Source organism: Odontesthes bonariensis, chromosome 10 (assembly GCF_027942865.1).
Source record: "Odontesthes bonariensis isolate fOdoBon6 chromosome 10, fOdoBon6.hap1, whole genome shotgun sequence".
NCBI classification, from domain to species: Eukaryota; Metazoa; Chordata; class Actinopteri; order Atheriniformes; family Atherinopsidae; genus Odontesthes; species Odontesthes bonariensis.
In genome coordinates, this window is record NC_134515.1 from 29,386,989 (window position 1) to 29,409,229 (window position 22,241).

At 42.0% G+C, this 22,241-nt stretch overlaps 2 protein-coding genes across 2 annotated transcripts; one reads left to right on the forward strand and one right to left on the reverse strand.

Annotated features, from left to right (window-relative positions):
* Window positions 1-1,982: 1,982 nt before the first annotated feature.
* ankrd52a (ankyrin repeat domain 52a) lies at window positions 1,983-14,371 on the reverse strand. The gene is made up of 28 exons (XM_075475189.1): window positions 14,187-14,371; window positions 13,535-13,618; window positions 13,334-13,412; window positions 13,077-13,147; window positions 12,698-12,898; window positions 12,513-12,600; window positions 12,229-12,371; window positions 11,851-12,063; window positions 10,877-10,955; window positions 10,644-10,758; window positions 10,399-10,481; window positions 10,177-10,294; window positions 10,021-10,089; window positions 9,755-9,895; window positions 8,549-8,626; window positions 8,304-8,415; window positions 7,792-7,863; window positions 7,497-7,698; window positions 7,305-7,392; window positions 7,055-7,172; window positions 6,239-6,458; window positions 6,061-6,148; window positions 5,866-5,949; window positions 5,092-5,237; window positions 4,584-4,666; window positions 4,402-4,484; window positions 3,025-3,116; window positions 1,983-2,260 (listed from the first exon to the last, which is right to left on the reverse strand). The coding sequence occupies exons 1-28, from the start codon at window positions 14,211-14,213 to the stop codon at window positions 1,989-1,991; spliced, it is 3,249 nt and encodes a 1,082-aa protein (XP_075331304.1). The 5' UTR covers window positions 14,214-14,371; the 3' UTR covers window positions 1,983-1,988.
* A 2,089-nt stretch (window positions 14,372-16,460) lies between these two features.
* Window positions 16,461-21,401, forward strand: coq10a (coenzyme Q10A). The gene is made up of 6 exons (XM_075475191.1): window positions 16,461-16,612; window positions 16,885-17,040; window positions 18,039-18,188; window positions 18,279-18,471; window positions 18,701-18,802; window positions 19,289-21,401. The coding sequence occupies exons 2-6, from the start codon at window positions 16,904-16,906 to the stop codon at window positions 19,454-19,456; spliced, it is 750 nt and encodes a 249-aa protein (XP_075331306.1). The 5' UTR covers window positions 16,461-16,612; window positions 16,885-16,903; the 3' UTR covers window positions 19,457-21,401.
* The last annotated feature ends 840 nt before the right edge of the window (window positions 21,402-22,241 follow it).

Below are 22,241 nucleotides of genomic sequence, written 5' to 3' on the forward strand. Positions count from 1 at the left end.
CATAAAGATAAGCCGGGCAATATATATATATTTTTTTGTTCTTCTCCACTAGATACAGTGGTGCAACGACATTGAAATGCTGTTGCATTCAAATAGGAGGCAACATAATTATCAGGGCTTGTCATTTTACTCTGCCAATAAGCAATCTGACTGAAATGATGCAATACAGAAGGCATGGGTCAAAAGGCATTTCATGAGATGCCATAAAGGCAATCCAGTGCATTTGTGTTGACACTGACAGTAAAATGCCCGGCACGCACAGAGCCATTCGTTTAGTCTTTAGGTAAAATTTTCATGAAATAATGGAGACAAAAGAAAAAAGGGAAAGAAAAGGAGAAGGAAGAAAGAAAGAAAAATCAAACACATTCTAGGGAAACAAAAGCCCTTGTGACAGTGATTGTCTATTCAATAACGCTCAACAAAAAGGCCAAAAGAAAATATTGCTTGAAAACTGCCCAATAAAAAAAAAAAAAAAAAACAGCAGACAATAACCTCTGTTCAAACTGACCACAGTTCACCACCGAGACGTGTCAATTCAAACCGTTAGTTTAAGACAAGTGCAACCAGCTCCGAGAAATACTCCAACGCTGACGGCCAACTTCCAAAACACAAAGAGTAAAGAAACGAAAAATGTCTTTAGTGCCTTAATATAAAATAAAGTTGAAAACAAACTAAATGAATTCCTCTCTTTCAATAATCAGGATTCAAATTCTGAAATCTTTAAAAAACAAAAAAACAAAAACACTGTTAAAGAGATGGGAAACAAATTGAAATGGCTTGTTCATTTATGTGCTCAGATATATGATGCTTTGATGAGGTGTTGTTGGCAGATATTACTAGTAAAGCCTTCATCTTGAAATAAACAAGGCCTCAGTCAGTCACTATCCTACAGTAGTTCTCAAGTCGTACAAAAAGAGAACATTAGGCCTACGGACCCTAGGTGAAGATGAAGCAGCTGCTAAACGAGTTGACGAGGTATATCGAGATCTATTGTCTTTCTCTATACAGTACAGTTCATCTCAAATAAATAATTTATAGCCATAGTAGTGTTGATCAACTTTGGTCATAACTTATATGCTTAGAAACATTCTAGCTTAACAAACACTTATTTAGCATCCATAAAAAAAAAAAAAAAAAAAAAAAAAAAAAAAAAAAGTGGTCAGCATTAAGAATGTAAGGATGTTACAATGCTGACCCTGACATGGCTCTCCTTTGGAAGGAGACGTGCTAATGAATTCAGCAGCATTACCAAATTATCCTAAAAATGCCAAACAATTCTAGGCCGCACATTTAAAGTACACTATAGATTTAACATCTTTGTGACCCTTTTCCAGATTTCAGATTGTACTGTAGTACAAAAAGCATTGCACTCTCAAGCTAATTTTAGGCTTTCCCTTGTGTGGTTCCTTCATAAAAATTTAGGCTAACAGAAAAATCAAGAAAGAAAAGAAAAAAGAACCCTCAAAAAACAAACAAAGAAACTCTTTGATCATTCTTTCGGGAAGGCTGGATGTTCCTCTACAAGGTCACTGCGACATGATATGACTTTTCTACTAAATGATATGAAGAGAAAGACGGTTGATGCAGACACTTCCATGCTCTTTAATGTTGCTTATATAACTACGTCAGCATGGTTTTAAAGGGTTAAATGATTCGGAGATGGCCAGATTGCTAGTGTTATTCTCAATGCCTCACCTCATCAGAGTGACCTTGTAGAGCAATCTGCCTGTGTATTAACCACTACTAGGAGATGGAGGAGTAGGATCTAATTGCATATTAAGTTTGACTGCACCTCAAGAGAAGACCAAACGCTCACACAGACGCACAAACACGCACATACAGAGAAAACAGACATGTGGGTGGGTGCTCTCCTGGTCCTCTCGACCATGTTAAAGGTAGTCGCCGCCGCCGCCGCCGCCGTCTCCCCCCCCCACCCCCACCCCCACCCCCGGTGGTGATAGCAGCTGACTGAGCAGGGACACGAGACCTCACTCAGACAGACACCCGTCCAGGCCCACCGGTGCACCGTGGCGGTCTTTAACGTAGCCGTTGTGGAGGCCATTGCTGGGCAGAGGGGAGCAGGCGGCGGTGATGCCACAGTGCTTCAGCAAGTTGAGACCCGGGGAGGGGGAGACTGTGGGAGGAGAACAGGAGCAGGAGGAAGAGTCCCGCTGGGGGAAAGGCTTCATGGTAGATAGGATCAGAGCCAGGCAGTCAGCCACATCCTTGTTGGGAGCACAAGCCAGAGCTGGGGTGTGGCCTGAACAAAAATCAACACATACACATGAGCACAAGACGTTGCAATTACACTTTCAGGCAGCTCCCATTATCATTTTTCTATTTTTATAGCCGATCAAAGAACCATAGTGAGAAGGGGTGTTAAACATGTATCTGCAGAGAACTATCTTCCAATTTCACAGTTTCGCTTCAACGCTACAGAACATTTGAGTCTTAACTGCCTGGTTTAAAACTTTGCTGACACACTCACAACTTTTATTTTTGTAAATTCTGGCATAAATCGCGGAACCAAACTGTACTGAACACCATCTGCTCAGTAGCAATGCTCAAACAGAACAGATTGCGACTCGTTTTGTGACTAGCTACTGTACATAATCGAGTATTTTGCAGCTTAAAAGCTAAATGTTGTCATTCAGAAAGTGATGGGGACCAAAGCACCGCTTGAAAGGGAGAAAACTTTGATTCTCAAAGCCACAATTATTATTATTGAAAGTAATGTTGAATGGATGCTCAATGAATTAGGAGATTGGAAGCTAAAACGTGAAGTAATAAAGGTAGGTTGTTACTAAAGGGGCCAACAAATATTTTAAGGGTTTTAATAACAAATCTAAGCGGTTGGCATGATTAATAAAATTACCACAAAGAAAGCTCCAACATTTAAGACTTGCAAGGCAATCAATCAGTACTTTGATGTGATTAATAAGAGACCTTGGACACATTTTGATACGATGGTATTTTTAGTCCTGAGAAGGTATAAACCAAATGAAGAGTCAAAGGGTGCCTCACCTTCCTCATCCACAGCCAGCACTGTGGCTCCTCTACTCAGCAGTGCCTGCACCACCGTAGCCAGGCCATTGCGTGCTGCAAGATGGAGGGGCCTGGGAAAGAACAGGGCAGAAATGTAAGAGACAGATGGCAAATCAACTGGCACCTTACTTTGCACTTTAAGTGAGGTGCAATCCTCACCTAAGATGTAAAGGCTACCCTAAATTTCAAATCAAGAACCATCCTGAACGCAGCGCTGAGATTTAAGAGGACTTTACTAGTAACATTAAAGGGATAGTTCGCCTCTTTTGACATGAAGCTATATGACATCCCATACTAGCAATATCGTTTATGTTTACATTGACTTACCCCCTACTACGTCCTGTGAGCAGAGTTCCGGCCTCATTTTGGCATTGAGGAAAGTAGTCCGGCTAGTTGGCTGGGGTTTAAAAAAATAAAGCGTTTTGCTTCTCAAAACAATGCGTTCAAAAGAGTAATACATTTGCATCACAAAATCATTCTCCAGGAAAAATTCAGACCTCACAATCGCATGGTGCTATTTTCTCTCCCTTCGTATCACTGCATGCTGTGTAGACCGTGCAGACCGAGCAGTCCCCTGCTTCCGAGCAGCAAACACCGTAACAGGCGCGGCTGTCGGCAGGTGGCTGCACAAAGTGATACGAAGGGAGAGAAAATAGCGCCAAGCGATTTTGAGGTCTGACTTTTTCCTGAAGAACGATTTTGTAATGCAAATGTATTACTCTTTTGAACACATTGTTTTGAGAAGCAAAACGCTTTATTTTTTAAACCCCAGCCAACTAGCCGGACTACTTTCGTCAACACCAAAACGAGGCCGGAGCTCGGCTCACAGGACACAGCAGGGGGTAAGTCAATGTTCATAAACGATATTGCTAGTATGGGATGTCATACAGCTTCATGTCAAAAGAGGCGAACTATCCCTTTAACTATGACCCTGCGGCATATCAATGAGTAATTATTCTGTCACCGTTGTATTGAAATGATCTGTGCTTTCGCTACTGTAACATGTCAAACTATCCAGTCTCAGAAAAGAAAGCCTACAGCATATACAGGTTTGCTGTTGTGCCTAATTAATGGCACAATTAGCAAAACGCAAGCGGCAGCCAACAACTGCAGATCAACCTTTAATAACATTCTACAAAATTCATCCCCGAGTACAAGAAAGCATTTGTGCCGAATCGTAAGAAATCCCCTGAAGGCCACAGAGATATTCAGGAGAATGGAAAGTGCGGGCAAACATTCCACAACCCTATGGCCGATAGGTTTGTGGAATGTTAAATGTTGGCCAATTAAATTACAACTAAAAGTGGTCTTTGTGCCCATAAGTACGACAAATTTAAAACGCTGGCGAGTCCTTACATCTGCAGAGCACTGTTGGTAGCATTTATGAGAGTGGGACTGTGGATCTCGCCCAGAATCAGCAGAGCGCACATCTCATGGGCCTGAAGAACAAAACAAAACACACGCACAGGCTTCTGTCAGAATCAATCCCTGAGTATATGACATCTTGGCTTTGGAATCTGGTGAATGACCTTGCGTACCTTGCTGCAGGCCAAGTGCAGGGCAGTGTTCCTGTTCTCATCCAGCAGTGTCAGATCAGCCTTGGCCCGGTGAAGGAGGATGGCTGTGCAGCACCAAGACAAAAAATACAGTTATTACATTTGACATACATCATCTCAGCATGACAACAGATCTTTTTCACTGCAGCCACTGAGACTAATCACATTATTCAAAAGGTTCCGTGCCTTTAACACGGAACCTTCATCAATTTCAAATCAAAATGGCTGTATGAGAAGGGTCATTTATTGTCACAGGAGATTAAAATTAACCTACAGTACAACAAATAGCTGTTGTTTTTTTTGTTTTGTTTTTTAAATGACATCCTCTTAGCCTAGATTTACTTACACTTGAAATGTTCTTTTCTGACTTAGTTCAGCTTTGTTTGTATTGTAACTAATGTTTGAAAAGTACTACATGATGATACGTTCTTAAGAACACACCTAGCCCCAAGGAATGGTACACTCAAACCTGAGGGGGTGTTAGACTTACCCACAGAGCCGCTATGTCCCTTGTCAGCAGCGACCATCAGAGCAGAACGTCCACTTTTGTCCACTGCATTGATCTCTGCTCCATGGCGAAGCACCAGCTGAAGTCCTGCAACATCCTCTGCAAAGGCGGCAGCATGCAGTGGGGTCCTACAGGCACAAATAGCCATATTGTATCATCACAGTGTTAGGCAGGATTGTAGTCCTGTCCAAATTTTTCTGTGGCAATCATCCATTTTTAGACATGAACTGCAACTAAAACATTTTTTTTTTGCTCCATACAACTTCTGCTTCCTTGTATACAGCCTTGTATAACTTTTCTGGATATTGCAAAATACCCAAATAGACTTGGTACTTCTATTAATTCAGAACAGTATGTTATAGATAAGTCAGTGACCTCATCAGCCATCCGTTATCCAGCGTAAATTCAACTATTTCCACAGAGCACTTTTTGAGTCATATCCTGTTATTTGTATGCTCTTCCGTGACATCATTCCAAGTATTTCCAGTTTTGAGAGCAGGCACAACATGATCAAACTCAGACAGGATTTTCAGGACACTGACACTCTTTGACAGCCAAAGCTTAAAGACTTCAAGCCTGATTATTTGAGGCAGAGGAAACAGATGTCAGGTCACATCACTGAATAATCACAAGAAAAATTTAGTCTAAGCTTCTGCCTTTTTTCTTTCTCATATTTATTGATGCAGTCATGCTTTCCTTCTGAAGAAAATATGTTGCTCCTAAATAATAGAACAGTCCTGTGTTCTGCAGCCTTACCTTCCTTTGGCGTCTCTGGTGTTAATCATGTGGACCCCGGCAGATTCCAGCAGCCTCTCTGCACCTCCGCTGTGGCCATTCATCCTAAACACAACACCACTAAAATCAGTGAAATGATTCGATCAAGTGAGCATATTTTTAGGAATTAGTTTTCCCGTCCTGGGACACAAGAGTGGACGTGAGGTTAATACTCACAGAGCACAGTGCAGGGGGGTGAAAGGGTTTCCCTCTTCATGGATAAATGTTTTGAATTCAAGTAAAACCTCCAAACAGTCTTCATGCCCTGAGAACAAACACACAACAGATGCTCGAGTGATTAACTGTGACATTAATGTTTAGGTTAGCTATTTTCAGTTAATGAAACCGAACAAACCTTTGTAAGCAGCCCAGTGTAATGGGGTGTATTGTTTGTTGTCCAGCAATTTATCTTGTGGGTCTGTTGCCATGGCGTCCTGCACCAGACTAGCCAGTATCTCTGTGTGGCCTCTGGAGGCAGCATAGTGCAGCGGTGTCCTACCCTGGGTGTCCCGACATAATGCAGAAGCTTTGTGCTCCAGCAGAGCTGTCACACAGTCATTGTGGCCCAACACCGCCTGGTTGTAAACCAACAACAAGTAATGAGACGCTGACGTATACGGAAATAAAAACTTGGAAAAACTACATTTGGCACATTCTGAATCCAAAATGAGCACAACTTTTCAATTAATATCTTCATTTGCTGAAGTTCATACCAAAGTTTTGTGCTGAAACAAACAACAACAACAACTGGTAGTTTTGGTTCTGGATCAGAAATGAGGAGTAAAGTTGAAAAGAGATCCAAAGAACAAAGATCTCAAAAAGAATTCCGATTTCTGTTGGAACAGAACAGTTGGAACACAGGGCTCTTTACTCAAGACTTTTTTTTCCTCCTTCCAGGAAAGCTCATCGTTTTGCAGATCTACAATGAACTCTGCTTTGACTTGAACCAGGAAACTGGCAACCTTTTTTCAATTTGAATGTTTTATTATATTTCTAACGACTAATTTACTATATTTAAAAGTGGAAGTGAAGATGAAACTTTTAGTCTGTCCATGTCAACTTCTGCCTTGCAACCTTGCACTTGAACCACCAATTTTCTTCATTTTTTCTAAAATAGTAATTGTTGCTGCTCTGCTAAAAAATGGAGCGCCATACAGTATTTTTGACATACCCCTCTGTGCAAAGCTGTGCTGCCCCTCTTGTCCTTAGCGTCTGGCAAGGCACCCTTCTCAAGTAGGAAGTGGACACTATCAGTGTGACCTCCCAAGACAGCTAGCATTAAAGGGGTCCTGAAGGTGACAAACATAATAATAAAAACCAGTTGATGCGCTTGCATTCAATTGGCAAAAGAGCTTATGGCATCAATTATCTTTCAAAGCTGACCAAAAACCCAGTCATGCTTTTAGGAGACAACAACTCACTGGCCAAATTTGTCAGCGACATTGGTGAGATCCCCTTCTTCCCCATAATCAATCATCATGCGCAGGCAGTCTGAGTGACCATTGGCAGCTGGGATGAAAACACACCGATGTGATAACATTTCCTATACAAGGTGGCAACTACCCGAAAAAAAGATTGCTATGGCCTGAAACTTCCAGCTGAGAGCACTATACCTGCAACGTGAATTGGAGTCCACATGAGACGGTTGTCATTGAGCAGACAGGAGGCCCCCTGAGCCAAAAGCACCTCCACACAACGTGTGTAGCCTTTCTGGGCAGCCAAGTAGAGTACAGAACGGCCTGCAGCGTCCTGCATGTCCACATAAGCTGCTGTCTCTGTGAGCACACGCAGAGCCTGCCAGTGGCCCTTATCGGCCTGACAGAGCAGACGAGGGCAGTCACAACTTTGCAATTAGTCAAGATTAAGAAGCCAATTATAACAAGAGGCGACCTTGTGTGCAACACTTACAGCGAGGTGCAGGGGACTGACGGGAATACTGCTCTCTATGTCTCCTAGTGCATTAAAGGACATCTCCAAAAGCTGAAAGTGAGGGCAAAGCAGGTTAGTTTGGAAAGAGGTAAAGCAAAAACATGTTCCACTTATCAATATCAAATGTACACCTGAATTAATTTAAAACATCCCATTAATTAACCCTTAAAGTTCGCAAGAAATGGTTGGAGTAAGCTAGTAAAGCCAAATAACATGGTTTATCCTTTGAAGGGTCATCTGGAAGTTTGTCAGCTTCAAGCTGTACCGGAGGGACTCATACACACTAACATTCTAACAAGTTGGCCAGACAAAGATACACTCAGAGCGATTATAACTGTGCTCTCTGACAAAAAATACCATCGCTCAGCGACATGACATCTTTAAATAGCATTGTATTTTACAGTTTATAATATTTTTCAATTAACTTTCACCTTGAGAAAAGCAGTATTTGTGATGCATGATGAGACAGATAAATGCCTCTGAACACTCACCAGCTCCAGGTTCTGTTTGTTGCCATGGTAAGCTGCATAGTGAACTGCACTGTAACCTTTAGAGTTGACCATTGATGGATCAGCACCATTGTCCAAAAGATGCTCCAAGCAGCTGTTACAAAGTAACAACAAGAACGGTCAACGCTGTCATTATTCACAACTGTTCAAACTTTTAATCAATTTAATTTGAAGACATGGTTATGGACCCAACAGTGGAGGAAAAATAAAATTTAAAAAAAACTCACAAGTACGACTCCTTTGCCTCATCCTCATCATTCTGATGATGATCATTCTGATGGTTCCCAGAAAAGTGACGATCGACTCTGAAAGAAAATATTACAAATATAATATAATATAAAAAAAACAACAACAAAAAAAACACGAATATGCACAATTGTATCTCCATTGTCAAAGAATTTGCAAGATTTTAAAGGATGAGCACAAATTTACAAATGAAGAAACATCTTTAAGTGACTGAGTACTGACAGAAAACACTAACCTGGTTTCCACAACTGAGAATTCTAAGATCTGCCTCAGGTGTAAAAAACAGTTTCAACCATCAAATTTGAGCAATTTGGTGACACTCTTGGGAGGCCCAATCCTGCCCTAACGTTACAAAATTCAAAGCATTATTAAGTAATGAGGTAGGTAAGCACAGTGAGTAAGTTAGGTGGGTTCCTCGGGTTCAAGCTAAATTATCTTTGCTCCTATTTTGGCCCTTTTCCTTTACAGAAAATTAGAGCTTATACACTTTGTAGATGACTAAAGCATCATTGCTAACGGTAATAGAATACTCACCCGTTTCTGGTTTTATACGATGGTACCTCTCTATTTCTCACACATTTATTCTCACAATACTTTGACATCAGACTGATGCAGAGCCTACAGTGTGGTTATTCAACAGCAGGCTACACCACAAGCTTTCCCAAACCCTGATGAGTACCTCCACAAACCTCCACTCTCCAAGCCACACCACACAAACGTGACTGATCCACTTGGTATGTGCTTATATGGAATACTGCTTCGGTCAAATACCAAAATGTAACCAACGGTAATTGAATCAGGATTGCTCACAGTGCTAACAACATAACATATATACTCTGCCTGCAGTGAATGTCTCGTTGTAAAAGCTCTGACACATTGATCTCTGATTTTAGTGTATATACTCCATATGTTAGAAATAGTTGCTCATGGTTTAGTCTTGCTCCATTTGCCTTATTAGAGACAATATCTAATCACAATTAGTAACACATTTCCTGCACACCAAAGCTCATAATATAGTGGAAACACTGGCATCTGTTTATAAATTTAAAAAAACCTGGATGTTTTTGCCATTCACTGCACAAAAACAGCTCTGATTCTTTGACAGAGTTGAACATCATTTTTGTGGCTAGTGTTCAGAGTGCTGTTTCACAAGAGAGCCCAAATGGAGAGATAAACATGTTTCCAACCTGCTGAAGGCTTGGGAGGCAGCAGAGTAGTGCAGGGGAGTACAGCCCGTCTGGTCAGGCTCGTTGACCTCAGCGCCAGCGCTAACCAGGGTCACAGTGCACTGGTACCTCCCATTAGCAGCCGCATAGTGCAACGGTGTCCTGCAAGGAGGAAAGGGAGAAAAAGTCACTCTGAATTCTTACTTGTGAGCTTTGGTTGTGCGTAAAGGTTGTTCAAGCACTGGAGGAAAAACTGAAAACAACAGACAAGATAAGGTAGAACTCACCTTCCCATTATGTCCCTCTTATTCAAGTCAGTACCGCTACTTAGGAGCAAGTTCAGACATTCAACATTCCTGCGGAGACGGATAACAATAAGAGGAATTGAAGTAAACAAATTATATGAGAAGGAACAAAATCTCAAAAGAGATTGTGAGTATTACCCCCCAGAGGCAGCAGCGTGTAGACAGGTCCTCCCAAAGTTGTCAGGGGTGTTTATGTCAAACCCAGCCGATAGTACGTGCTCTTTACTCATCGATGAAACTATACTATACAGCTGACCTGTAGGGTAATGAAGGAACAGCTGGAGGTGACAGCTCCAAAAGTAGATGAACACAGACTTAAAAGATTAAGTAAATCAGAGCGCACATATTTCTGGAACAAACCTGAGGAGAGTAACTTGCGACAACAGTCTGAAAACCCGTACAGCACAGCTAAGTGCAAGGGGAACATTCCATGGATCCCACGTCTGAAAAACAGCAAAAACCAAACGGTCAATAAAAAGAGAAAAGAAAACATGTTTTTTTTAGAGCCCGACCCATAAAATGCATCTTTGTACTGTAATGGTTTTATTTTACAACATTACGTTTTCCTAACGAGTTAAAACACCACTGAAAGTCTTTTCCGATACCTGGCCGTGTCTGCTCCGTTGGTCATCAGAGTGCTGATCAGCAGTTCGTGGCCATACTTAGCAGCAACGTGGAGAGGGGTATTGCCATACTTATCCACACAATCAATATCCCCACCTAATGCAAATTAGGGTTGAAAAAAAGGAGAAGAATGTATTCAAGACTCATTACGATGAGAAAAGAGTCGGCGCCAACACATTCTTAAAGCTCAGTCAGACGGCAAAAGCTTGGTTACCATTTTGGATGAGGATCTGAGAGCGTGTGAAGCGTCCGTGAATGGCTGCCATGTGCAGGGGGCTCTTTCCTTCTATGCTCTGAAAAGAATTACATAAAAAGAATACAGATTAGTTTTCACTTACAGTAAAGATAAAACAACATTGAGAATTTTCTTAGTTTTGTATACTGCTATTTAGGTCTCGTATGAGATGAAGGAATAACAAATAGATCGTGTAATGCAGAGAGTTCGGTGTGTCTGTGGGTCCAAACAGATCCTTAAATCTATAAGAACATTTTATTTCTTGTGTAGTTCCTATTCTTTACACAAAAATGTTTATCATAAAATAATAAGAAACTATCCAACCCGTCACACTTACACCATAACAATGGGCTTCTATTGTCAAGAATAGACAATACAATGATCAATTTCTCTCAGTATTCACAATGTATGCCGATTCAATTACTCTGAAACACAGCTGCAACCTAAAAAAAAAAAAAAAAAAAAAAAAACCCCAGACTTCTTTAATCATTGTTATAAATCTAGTGATAAAATCCAGTGGCTGCAATTTGATAAAACCCTTTCACTGAGACTTAAAAGCAAGAGTGTGAGTATTGATTCTGGAAGAATACAATCGACTGGTGAAAAAGAAAACGGGTTATTCACAACAGGTGCCAACAGCAAGAGAAACAGCGAAATTCAGGAGCTTCTCTTTTCAAGGCCCAGCTTTGAAATCCAACAAATTCTAAGTAATTGTAAGAGACACATTCGTTTATGAACCACTTGCACGATGGCATCACCAACATTTGCCTGTTGTCGTGCCTTCTACACACCCGGGACTTAATGCACCCGACACAGACTACCTCCTGTTGTGTGCCTCATGAGTAAAAGAGCAGGTCCAGACAAACGTACGCAGCAAATTCTGTGGACACTTTCCAGAATACATGTGTGAAAACAACGCAGGCAACACTGTGAATAAGAAGCTCTTTTTATACCTGCTGGTTGACATCCGCCCCATTGTTGACCAGCAACTCCAGACAGAGGGCACCGTTGGTGGAGACGGCCGCCAAGTGCAGGGGGGTGTAGCCACACTTGTTGGGCTGGTTAACGTTCGCTCCGTGGTTCACCAGCTCTGTAGCCACAGCCTCCTGCCCCATGTAGCAAGACAAATGGAGCGCAGTGTTTCCAAAGCCGTTGGGCTCATCAATCTGGCCGGAAAGCACAAACAAAACATCAGACTGTGACAACCGAATCCTGAGAATCATTCAACTGTCCTCTGATTGGATTTTACATGGTGGTGATGCAGAAAATTGATTGTAAGATAGATTGGTTGAGAGAATATTTGTGTAAAAAATGATTGGTTAACCACTCACCTCCGCCCCCATCCTCAGTAGGTACTTTACAATTTCGATATGACCACTTGCAGCAGCAGCATGGAGAGGTGTGTAACCCAGCTTATCCTTGCAGCTCTTGTCGGCGCTGCGAGACACCAGCAACTTCACGACCTCCAAATGCCCTGAGGGAACCACAGCAAGAGTAAAACAACAATCTTTAAATCTACTAATTCCACCAAGCAACAGAAATTGTTTAGTCTTTTATACTCACACTGATGCAAATAAGTGTCCGTGCAGAACCGCCAAGAGTGAAACTTTCTTACCCAAATAAGCAGCAGAATGGATAGGCTGTCTCTCCTTCTTATCAATGGCACTCAGGTTGGCCCCTTTGTTCAGCAGCAGCTTCACCATCTGTTAGGAAACAATTGTAACATTTAGCTTTGATGGAACTACACTCAAGAAGAGAGAAAAAAATCTCTAAAGGGAAAGCAAATCACTGCAGTCGCACCTCCTGGAACCCACTCTGAGCTGCATGGTGCAAGGCAGTTCGGCCGGTGCGATCTGCAATGTTCAGGTTGCTCAGCTGGGAGAGCAGGGCCTCTGCGCAGCGAGTGCCACGGTTGGCGGTGGCCACATGCAGTGGGGTCTGCCAAAACTTGTCCCGTGCGTTTGCATCCGCTCCACGCCTCAGCAGCAGACCCACTGCCCTCTGAGAAAGGAAGCAATCAAAGCATCTATTCGACCTGCTGCTTTTGGCATTACCTTCCAACAGTGCATTATTTTGGAACTTCAGTCTAAATGAGCATCGGTGGGTGAATGCACATTGGAAAAAGGTTATTAAGTCATCTGACTCTGAGGTCATTTGAATCTTTGAAATGGAGGTTTACCTCGTTCCTGGAAGCAGCTGCCCTGTGCAAAGGGGTCAACCATATATGGTCTTTAGCATTTACACTGGCACCTGAAAGACATTTTTTTTTTTTTTTTTTTAAACTCGTATGGAGCCACAGAGATCTTGCAAAACAGCATTTAGGAGTATCAGAAGGAGAAAGATGTTGCAGGTGTTGCACACCATTGAGGAATCTGTGTGCTTGGATGATGACAATGGATGATAGCCAGCTATCTGAAATGGATGCAGCAGATTCACCTGATTCAATGAGGAGGTCCATTATATGGACATCACCCACGCAGGCAGCAGCATGAAGTGGCGTACGGCGTTCTTGGTCCTGACAAATGGACAAACAATCAATTGAGCGGAGAATCGCGTTCAAATTTCGTCTTTAAGAGAGGCTTAACGTCCGTTAAGACCTGCAGTTTCACACTAAAACTTAATGCACATCACACCCACCAGTGCGTTGACATCCTCCTTTTTGTGCAATAATTGTTGAACTTCTTCAGCATTACGATTGAAGATGGCCTGGACCAGAGGAGGCTGCAACACACAAACGTTAATGTTACACAAAAATGTTACATTTGAACAGTACCGATGAGTCGGAAATGATCACCCACATCTATGTTTTATCTGATCCGTTCAAGCAGTTAGAACCAGTGCCTATTCAGTTAAATCACTAAAAACACCTACATGACGACAAATTCTGTATTCCAAGCGTCAGTGGCAATAAACTGAATCTGATTCTATTTTTTTCCCCACCAGCAGATACACCGAGCCTTGGCTGAGGCCTATAGGCCTGTTTCTCAGTACTTACGTCAGCTAGCCAAATGGCTTTCGCTAGCTAATGCTGCTCCGGAGCTCTGCTGGCCCTGTCCCAGGGCACGGCCCGGGATAGATTCCCAACAACGCATACGTTAACGCGAGCAAGCACGGCATCGCATTTCACCAAAAAACCTATAAACATGTTTCAGCTAACTACATAATTGAACACGCACCGCAAATAAGCAAGATAATGTCATGGGTCTAGTATGTTGCGCACTACAGCAGCTCCTTCCCAGCAAATAGACTGCGCCACAGCCCAAACACGGAGCGCTTTCTTTCAACGTACCTGGTCTGCAATGTTGAGTACTCCCATCTCCCAAACTCAGCCAGGACGGAGCTCCTTCATGAGGATAAAACTTCGAGGTAAGTTGCGGTGCGCTACTGTATCCACCTCTCAGACTACACCCATGGCTGAATGCAAACAGAAATGCGGTCTCGGTCTGTCACTGTTGTTGTCTGTATCCAGTGTCTGGGCTGACGACGCTGGCTACGACTGTGCTGGTCCGCCTACAGGCGTGGCGGTCTGATCTCGCCTATCTCCGGCGAAATGTCGACACCGTGTGGCAGTAAAAGCTAAAACATTTATAAACAATGTTTTTGAGGAGCACAGAAGTCGCAAAATCTATATGTCCCTAAATAAATCTATATGTCCCAACTACTCGTGTGGGAGTCCCACATGAGTAGTTGGGACATATAGATTTATAAAACATACACACAAGACACTTATTTCAAGACCATGAATCAATTATTCTTTTATCTTAAGACAATGACACTTCAGCAGGGGCGGTCCTAGAGGCGGGCCAACAGGGCAGGCGCCAGGGGCGGCATCGCGAAGGGGGGGGTTGAAAAAAAAAACAAAACAAAAAAAACGAGGGTGGGGGGGTATTCGTGGTTACGTTTCAGCCACAGTTGTTTTTCGGCAGAGCGGCGCCCCCATCTTCCCCCTCCCCTTGGCTTGTCCCATGGTGGGAAAGCGCACATCCCAGGGGGCGCCAGCACCGGGTTTCGCCCGGGGCGTACATCAGTGTCGGACCGCCACTGCACTTGAGATCACATAACCTGTTGTAATGAGAAAACAAGCTTTGGTTTTTTTCTTGAGAGTACCAGATATGGTATTCTTGAAAATGTGTCCTTCCAACATTAGCTCCTAATTTCATTGTTCATTATCGCTGTTTCATTGATCCAGAGAATATGACGAAGCATGTTGAACCTACTCATGTCCAATCATACACGGTCGAGTGTGAGTCCAACCTATGAGGCTATAAATACAAATGATACCTGGAAATCGGCGCGCAGTGTGACAGACTTCCTGCGGGAGCTCTTTCCCACTGAGTCCAGCGCTGATATGCTTTGACGTGTGACTACATATAAAGACTTCATTTTCACTTGAATTACTCCGGTCCGTTCTTGAGCTTCCAACTAAAAGAACCGAATCTAACAATTAGCAGTAATGTTCTGTTCAATGCATTGAGCTTAAAGGCTGATTAAGGCCTCGGTATGCTTCTCCGTCACTATCCGTCCGTCCTCTCCGTCGCTCTCTGTAGCCTTTCCCAGACGACCATAAATCAGGCTTAAAGCTTAGTAAACCTCTGCTCTTAAGCACAGATAGTGGCATCTGTGGGCATGAATAAGAGTAACCAACTTTGCTACATTTCTAAATAGTCGATGCCTTTCAGGCAATCCCCTTATCATGGGGGAAAAAAACGCTGTTATCTTGAGATAAGGATAACTTTCTTGTGATATCAAGATAATATTGACATTTTTTTTCAAGCAGCTCGTGTCTTGGCCTCTCGTATTTTGTACATGTCAGTCAATGAACTAGCACAAGAACGATCTCAAGAAATTTAAATTTAGTATTTGAATTTAGCAGAATTGACTTCTGCTAGGCTAAGCTAGGTGGTTTAGCTTTCGCCAAATGTTTTATTTGGAGTAATATAATTAAAAACCCAGTTTCTGTTCATTTAAGAGTTATTCCAAAGTGTTTTTTGATAATAAAGCATAAACATTTACTTTCATGAAAATAGTTTGCTTTAACAAAGGCTAACTAACACTGCTTAGCGCCCACAAGCGCTGAGCGGGAATTAATGTTGCGCAGTCTTTATCAGAGTTCACTTTGACATAAGTGAACACAAAACAGGCACAAACTATACCGAACAATTTATGATTTATTTTGTGCCTTTTTGTTTTTTTATTTATCATTCTGGTAACCTTCTGTGTCTCGTTATTATTTTTTGTGTGTTTTTGTCCCTTATTTTCTATTTTATTTTTGCCTTCAATTTTGGTGTGTGCCTTTCTTGGCTCAGTTTTTTGTCAAAGTTCATGTCTCAAATTGGCCGTTCTGTTCCTCATTTTGAGTCTCCGTGAGGTAACTCTGCATCACATTTTGTGGTCAAATGTTGATTTTACCCTTTAATCAGATGCTTTCAGTTTGGTGTATGGCATGCTATTCCGTGCCACACTTAGAATGTATATTTTAATACGAAATAAAATGGCTGCTGTTAACCTCCAGCACAGCGGGGGCAGCATTTAATGCCAGAGCTATTTGGCTGAGGCGAACAGACAGAAGAAAGGAGCAGCTTGTCCCATCACCGGCGTTTTCTTTAGCAGCAGAAGGTCGTCCGCAGCTGGACGGAATTTGACAGAATTTCAAACCAGAAATAGCCTAAATAAGACGACTTCGTCGCAACTTTGGTGCTCTAAACGCAGAGTGATGTGAGTATTACAGGAAAAACTACTGGAACGCGGCCATACGTCGCGTTTGGCCGGGCTGTTATGAAACCTCGTTTGCCAACGTTAGCCGTTGACTACCCTAACTAACGTTGGTTAAGCTCAGAGCTTTAAAAGCGGTTCAAGAAAGAGACGCGGTTCCAGAAAAGGATAGTTGTCTAGCTGTCTAGCTAACGAAAGTGTTACATAACCGCTCTGAAACAGGAGGGCTTTGCTCTGGAACCTTGAATTTTTCTGCCTCCGCTGTCTTGGACCAGACTCCGAGTGACTGGTTTGATGGCAGCCACGGCCGGTGCCCGGAGGTTACCCATGGGTATGCGGACATTCAGTGACTTTCTCCAGATCGCCGCTGTGGGCTCCCCTCGCTCGTGCGGTACAGCGGGGCAAAGAGGGTGCCTGCGACAAAACATCAGGTGAGCGTGTAACAGGAGATATTGGAAGGTACTATTGTAGCTGATGGCACACAGTAAGACATTCTGTTCAGAAGAACTGACACCCAGTCACTTTTAGATCGGATGTCGTAGTGAGAAGGTCACAACGTAACGTTATAAGGTTAAGCTGTCTTTTTTTAGACTTTTTCTTATCTAAAATGTGTCAAGATTTTTCTTTTTATTTGGACAAGGGAGTTGTGGTTTCGATACCACGTTAGCCAGTACATATATTCAAATAAGTCACGTATATGTAAATGATGGGCTACTGTTTGTTCTGAAAAGAAGTTAGCAACACTAGCAAATTTTACTGTTGCTTCGGACATGGCTATCTTAAGATGATTTGTTTTACTTTCAAAAGAACACAAGTTAAGTTTTCTAAAATTCAACTGAGTCCTACATCAAACACTGTCGTGACGTGTTATGCCGACCATGTCATGTGGTGACTGCACATAACTGCAACAAGCTTTGCTGAAAAGTTTTTGGGGTTTTTTTTAAAGGAAAAAGTTCAGTTCATCGTCTAAAATGTAACATAAAGTGCTCTAATTCTCGTTAAGAAACGCAGTGCTTGTCAGTGCTGTTGGAAACAAATGTGGGGTGTATATCAGCCTGTTTTTTTTTGTATTCAGTTGTGACTTTATGTTGAGGTTCATTTGCCCATCTTGGTCCCCCACTTGTGCTTTAAAAAAAAAAAAAAAAATTTCTTTAAACAAAACTATTGATATGGACCAAAATATGCAACAGGGGCGTATCTTTTTTGCCCTTCACATGAAAAGCTCCATTCAGAAAATGCCAGCATTCTCCCTACTCAGACTTTCTATAACCTCCTAGTCCAGTTCATTGAGTGCACGAAGTGCTGGAAGCTGCGATATAGTGGGCCTTTCCTTTATTGTTGTTGTCGCTGTAGGTACGAACGCACTGTGCCTGTGGCATATCGGTCTTTCCATACTGTGACTCACAGAAAATGTGCTCTCACCCTTTAGACACCTGTCATCGTGTGGCATTTTGATGACGAGAAGTCCCAGGGTGCTTTGCCTTCAAGACTCGGACACAATGGCGACTATTCCTCAAAGCAGAAACTTCATCAGCCTCACCAACAAACGAAAGGAGTACTCTGAGCGCAGGATACTTGGGTAATGCACCAGTATGAGCTAGTAATAACTGCGTTGTTGAGAGGTTTTAAAAAAAAAAAAAGTTTTTAACCTTGCGGTGCCTGCTCTCAGTTATTCTATGCAGGAAATGTATGAAGTGGTGGCCAATGTTGATGACTACAAGCACTTTGTGCCTTGGTGCAAGAAGTCCCAGACCATCATGAGAAGAGCAGGTCACTCCAAAGCCCAGCTGGAAGTTGGATTCCCTCCTGTTGTGGAGAGATACACGTCGATGATCACTTGTGTTAGGCCTCATCTAGTCAAAGTAAGTGGGCCACAGTGCAGTGACTGACAGTATATCTAATATTCTGCATTGTACATATTGACGGCAAGGGGATTTACTATGCTAAAAAGTTAGAACTGGTTAAATGTGACAAGGCCTATTGAAATCCCCTATTTAGTTGTAGGCAGGTAGCTTCTGTGATGTCAACAAACACCCATTGCTCTGCATTCCTTCTTGTAATCCCAAATGGTATTTTATGTGTTTTTTTTAGGCAGTGTGCACAGACGGAAAGCTGTTCAATCACCTGGAGACGATATGGCGTTTTAGTCCTGGCATTCCCGGTTACCCTCGCACCTGCACAGTAGACTTTTCTGTAAGTAGCCTGTGGCGTGCTTCATGTAGTCTTTTACTGAGTAGGTGTCAGATCCTCCTCTGCTCTTGATGGATCTAAATAATTCATCTAAATTATGATAAATAAGACTGTTTGGTTATCATAAAGATTAAAGCCTAGTATTATTAGTTCATTATGTTTAATCTGTACTAAGACTGAAGTATAAAAACAAAAGGTTATTTTATGAGTGGTCATTTGTAAGCATTTGTGTGTTCCACACATAGTCTCTGTCTCTGGAAACGCAAACCTAACGGTGTCATATCTGATTGAAGATGACAATGGCAACAATTTAATTATTTAAACTTTTAGCGAAAACGGGACTACGCAAATGTATTAAAATTCTTTCTAATCAAACAATTTCATTGACTTTCTGTTGTTGCTGTGTGTCATGACTCTGCCTCTCTGTTTGCTACATGCTAACAAAGGGAAGACTTTTTGTTAAAACTTGTTTGTTTGTTTTTTTGACAGATTTCCTTTGAGTTCCGCTCTTTGCTCCACTCCCAGTTAGCCACCATGTTCTTCGACGAAGTCGTAAAGCAGAATGTCGCTGCGTTCGAGCGGCGAGCCGGCAAGATTTATGGTCCAGAGACTCGAATCCCTCGAGAGCTGATGTTTCACGAGGTGCATCAGACGTGATCTCTGCAACTGCATGTCCTCATCCGGCCATAAAGCATACCAACTTTTGACCCCTTTATACACTCAAACCTGCATGACACAACTTAGTCAGCCTCCACATTCAGTCTCCACTGCTATATAGACATAGCAGCTACTGAGGACATCTAACTCTTGTAAACATAATGTTGGAATTCCCACCAAAACAAGTTCTTGCTGAACCCCCTCCCCCCTCCCAATGTTAAGTCTGCCCACATTCTGTCTACCTCCAGTTTAGCCCTTGATACCCGATCCCGCCATTGCTCTCGCTCCTTGGCAGTTACAAGCTGTATTTATGTAAAAAACAAAAAAAACAACAGTAAATCTTTACTACAACATGTTACCAGTGTTAGAGAGTCGGCTATTATTTTAAACAAACACCCTTTTATTTTGTTTTATATCATTCTATTTTTCATGAGACACAGACGCCCTCCGAGCCAGGCCTATGCTCAGATGTCACAGTACACTTTGAACTAAAGGTACATCGGCATGTAAACGTCAGCACTGGCAACAGCTGGTCATACTGTATTATATAAGCACATTCTTTTGCCTTTCTTTAATATATTGTTTGACAGAAAGTAGTGCTATTGATGCCGAAGGATTCATTTTGTCCCTTCTAATTTATTCAGCAATGGACACGTGGAAACTTTTGTTTTATTGGGGCTTATTACAGGTGCCATGCTTTGAAATGTCTAGTGTGTTGTCACTGCGGCAGTATTATGAAGTGCAACGTTCCCCAGAGGGATGAATGTCGTTTCTTAGCAGGCTAACTTCATTCTCGAAGGAACAGGGTTTTTCGTAAATTTAGCTTTAACCTGGCTGTTTTGCTGTGAGGACTGTGTTTTTGAACATTGAGACTTGGCCTGCCATTTTTGATAATGCCTTATTTTACAGCCCGGTGCTAGAAAGCCATCGGTTAGGGTGGAGCAATCTAGATTTGCACAAAATGCTCGAGTAAAGTCATGGAAATGCCGGAGTGTACTGTGAAAATGCTGGGAGTTGGGAGGCACGACAAGATGGTCCCAGACCATTTTGTACAGAAATAAGAATTCACCTTTTATATTTGATAGATTCCTAAAGTTAAAGATTATAACTTGAAGTTGGCATTTCTCATGATCACATGTGCTGCTGCTTTATATTTAGGTTAAATGGAAAAAGAAAACGCGCTGCGTCGACAACTAATGCAGATTACCCAGTTAGCCGTTTGTATTTTGTGATCTGTTTTCTGGAGGCGATCAGGAGGACGATGTGCGTTTCTCATAAAATATTCTGGTGGGCTGTAGAATAAAACATTACAAATAACGTGTTATCGTCTGGGTTTCATGCTTATCTTTTGGACTTTGAGTTTTTAAGTTTGATGCATGAATGAAACTGAGTCAACCAGGCTTATCTAGCATTTGTGCTGCACCATCAGGTCATTACTTAGACCTTGATGGAACACCATTTTGATATCAAAGCTTTTTATCCCACGATAAAGGGCTCATAAAGTTAATTATACATGGTGTCGCAATGACTTTCTGCTTTTAAGGCAGTTTGGAAAAGTACAGAATCGTAATCGTAAATGAATAAATGAGGAATGTATCAAAATCTAAAGAGGCCAATAAAGTCAATAAAGTCGAGCTACATTTGCCAACATAATATATTTTCCAGGCATAAAATAGAAAATATAAGTATTTCATATTATTCAAGTGCAGGCAAACATTAATTTTGCTGGCTTTATTCTTGAAGGTACCAATGCTCCTTGGAAAATTGTTTTCTTCTTGTGTTAAGCCAAAATGTTTAAAAAGTGACATGCTCGATTATTGGTGGCTTATGTAGACCATTGACACTGTAGTCGCCTATGAGTCCAAATCAAAATTGTGCTGTGAACTGAAATGTATATGTGTACGTGTTGCAGCTGTATTTTAAAGCCTAATTTGAATTAAGAAAAGTTGCCACTCAATTCTGTCGTCTTTGTCATTTGCAAACTGGATTTCAGAGTTCCTTCCCGTAGAACTCCATTATTGCTTCACCATCGTTTCCCTCCACCTGCAGTATGCAGCCACGTCAAAGAAGAGAGTGCAACCGTAATAAAACACCAACTGATCGTTTCAGCGTTTTAGAATTGAATATACAGCCTCAAATGAACAACAGTGTATCAAACTGCTTCATTATTCATCAAAAACTAAGAGGAAATGTAGACGGAGTGTAAAGTTAATAGTTTTCTGTATGACGTTAGGAGTCTCTCGGATTCTTGGCCCACGCTTCTTCGTGTTGCTTCAGTTAATTGACATGCACAACTCTGAAGATCCCGTGGCATCATTTCAGTCAGGTTGAGATCTGGACTGTAACTGGGTCACTGCAACACCTTGATTCTTTCTTTTCTTTTTCAGACATTCTATTGTAGGTTTGCTGCTGGGATCATTGAAGAACAGTGTCCTGCTGATGACCCAGTTACAGCCAAGCTTTAGCTGCTGGACAGATGGCCTCACATTTGACTTTAGAATACTTTAGTATACAGAGGAGTTCATGGTGGACTCACTGCACTGCCCACAGTGGTTGACAGTTGGTATGAGGTGTTTGTGACGTGTTTGGTTTTCTCCAAACGAGCTACTGTAAATTACGACCAGGCATCTCCACTTTGGTCTGGTCTGTCTAAAGGACATTGTTCCAGAAGTCTTGTGGTTTGTTCAGATGCAACTTTACAAACCTAAAGCTGTGCCATGTACTTTTTAGAGAGAAGAGGCTTTCTCCTGCAACCCTTCCAAACAAGCCATACTTGTTCTACTTG

Bases quoted from the DNA above. Each gene is read 5' to 3' on its own strand.
- ankrd52a (XM_075475189.1), bottom strand. From the start codon at position 14,213: ATGGGAGTACTCAACATTGCAGACCAG. The intron at 12,899-13,076 runs GTAAACCTCCAT...TTCCTTTCTCAG, and splicing joins CAGCTGCTTCCAGGAACGAG to AGGGCAGTGGGTCTGCTGCT. The intron at 4,667-5,091 runs GTAAGTCTAACA...GGTGCTGCACAG, and splicing joins GGGACATAGCGGCTCTGTGG to CCATCCTCCTTCACCGGGCC.
- coq10a (XM_075475191.1), top strand. From the start codon at position 16,904: ATGGCAGCCACGGCCGGTGCCCGGAGGTTACCCATGGGTATGCGGACA. The intron at 18,189-18,278 runs GTAATGCACCAG...GCCTGCTCTCAG, and splicing joins TCTGAGCGCAGGATACTTGG to TTATTCTATGCAGGAAATGT. The intron at 18,472-18,700 runs GTAAGTGGGCCA...TGTTTTTTTTAG, and splicing joins TTAGGCCTCATCTAGTCAAA to GCAGTGTGCACAGACGGAAA.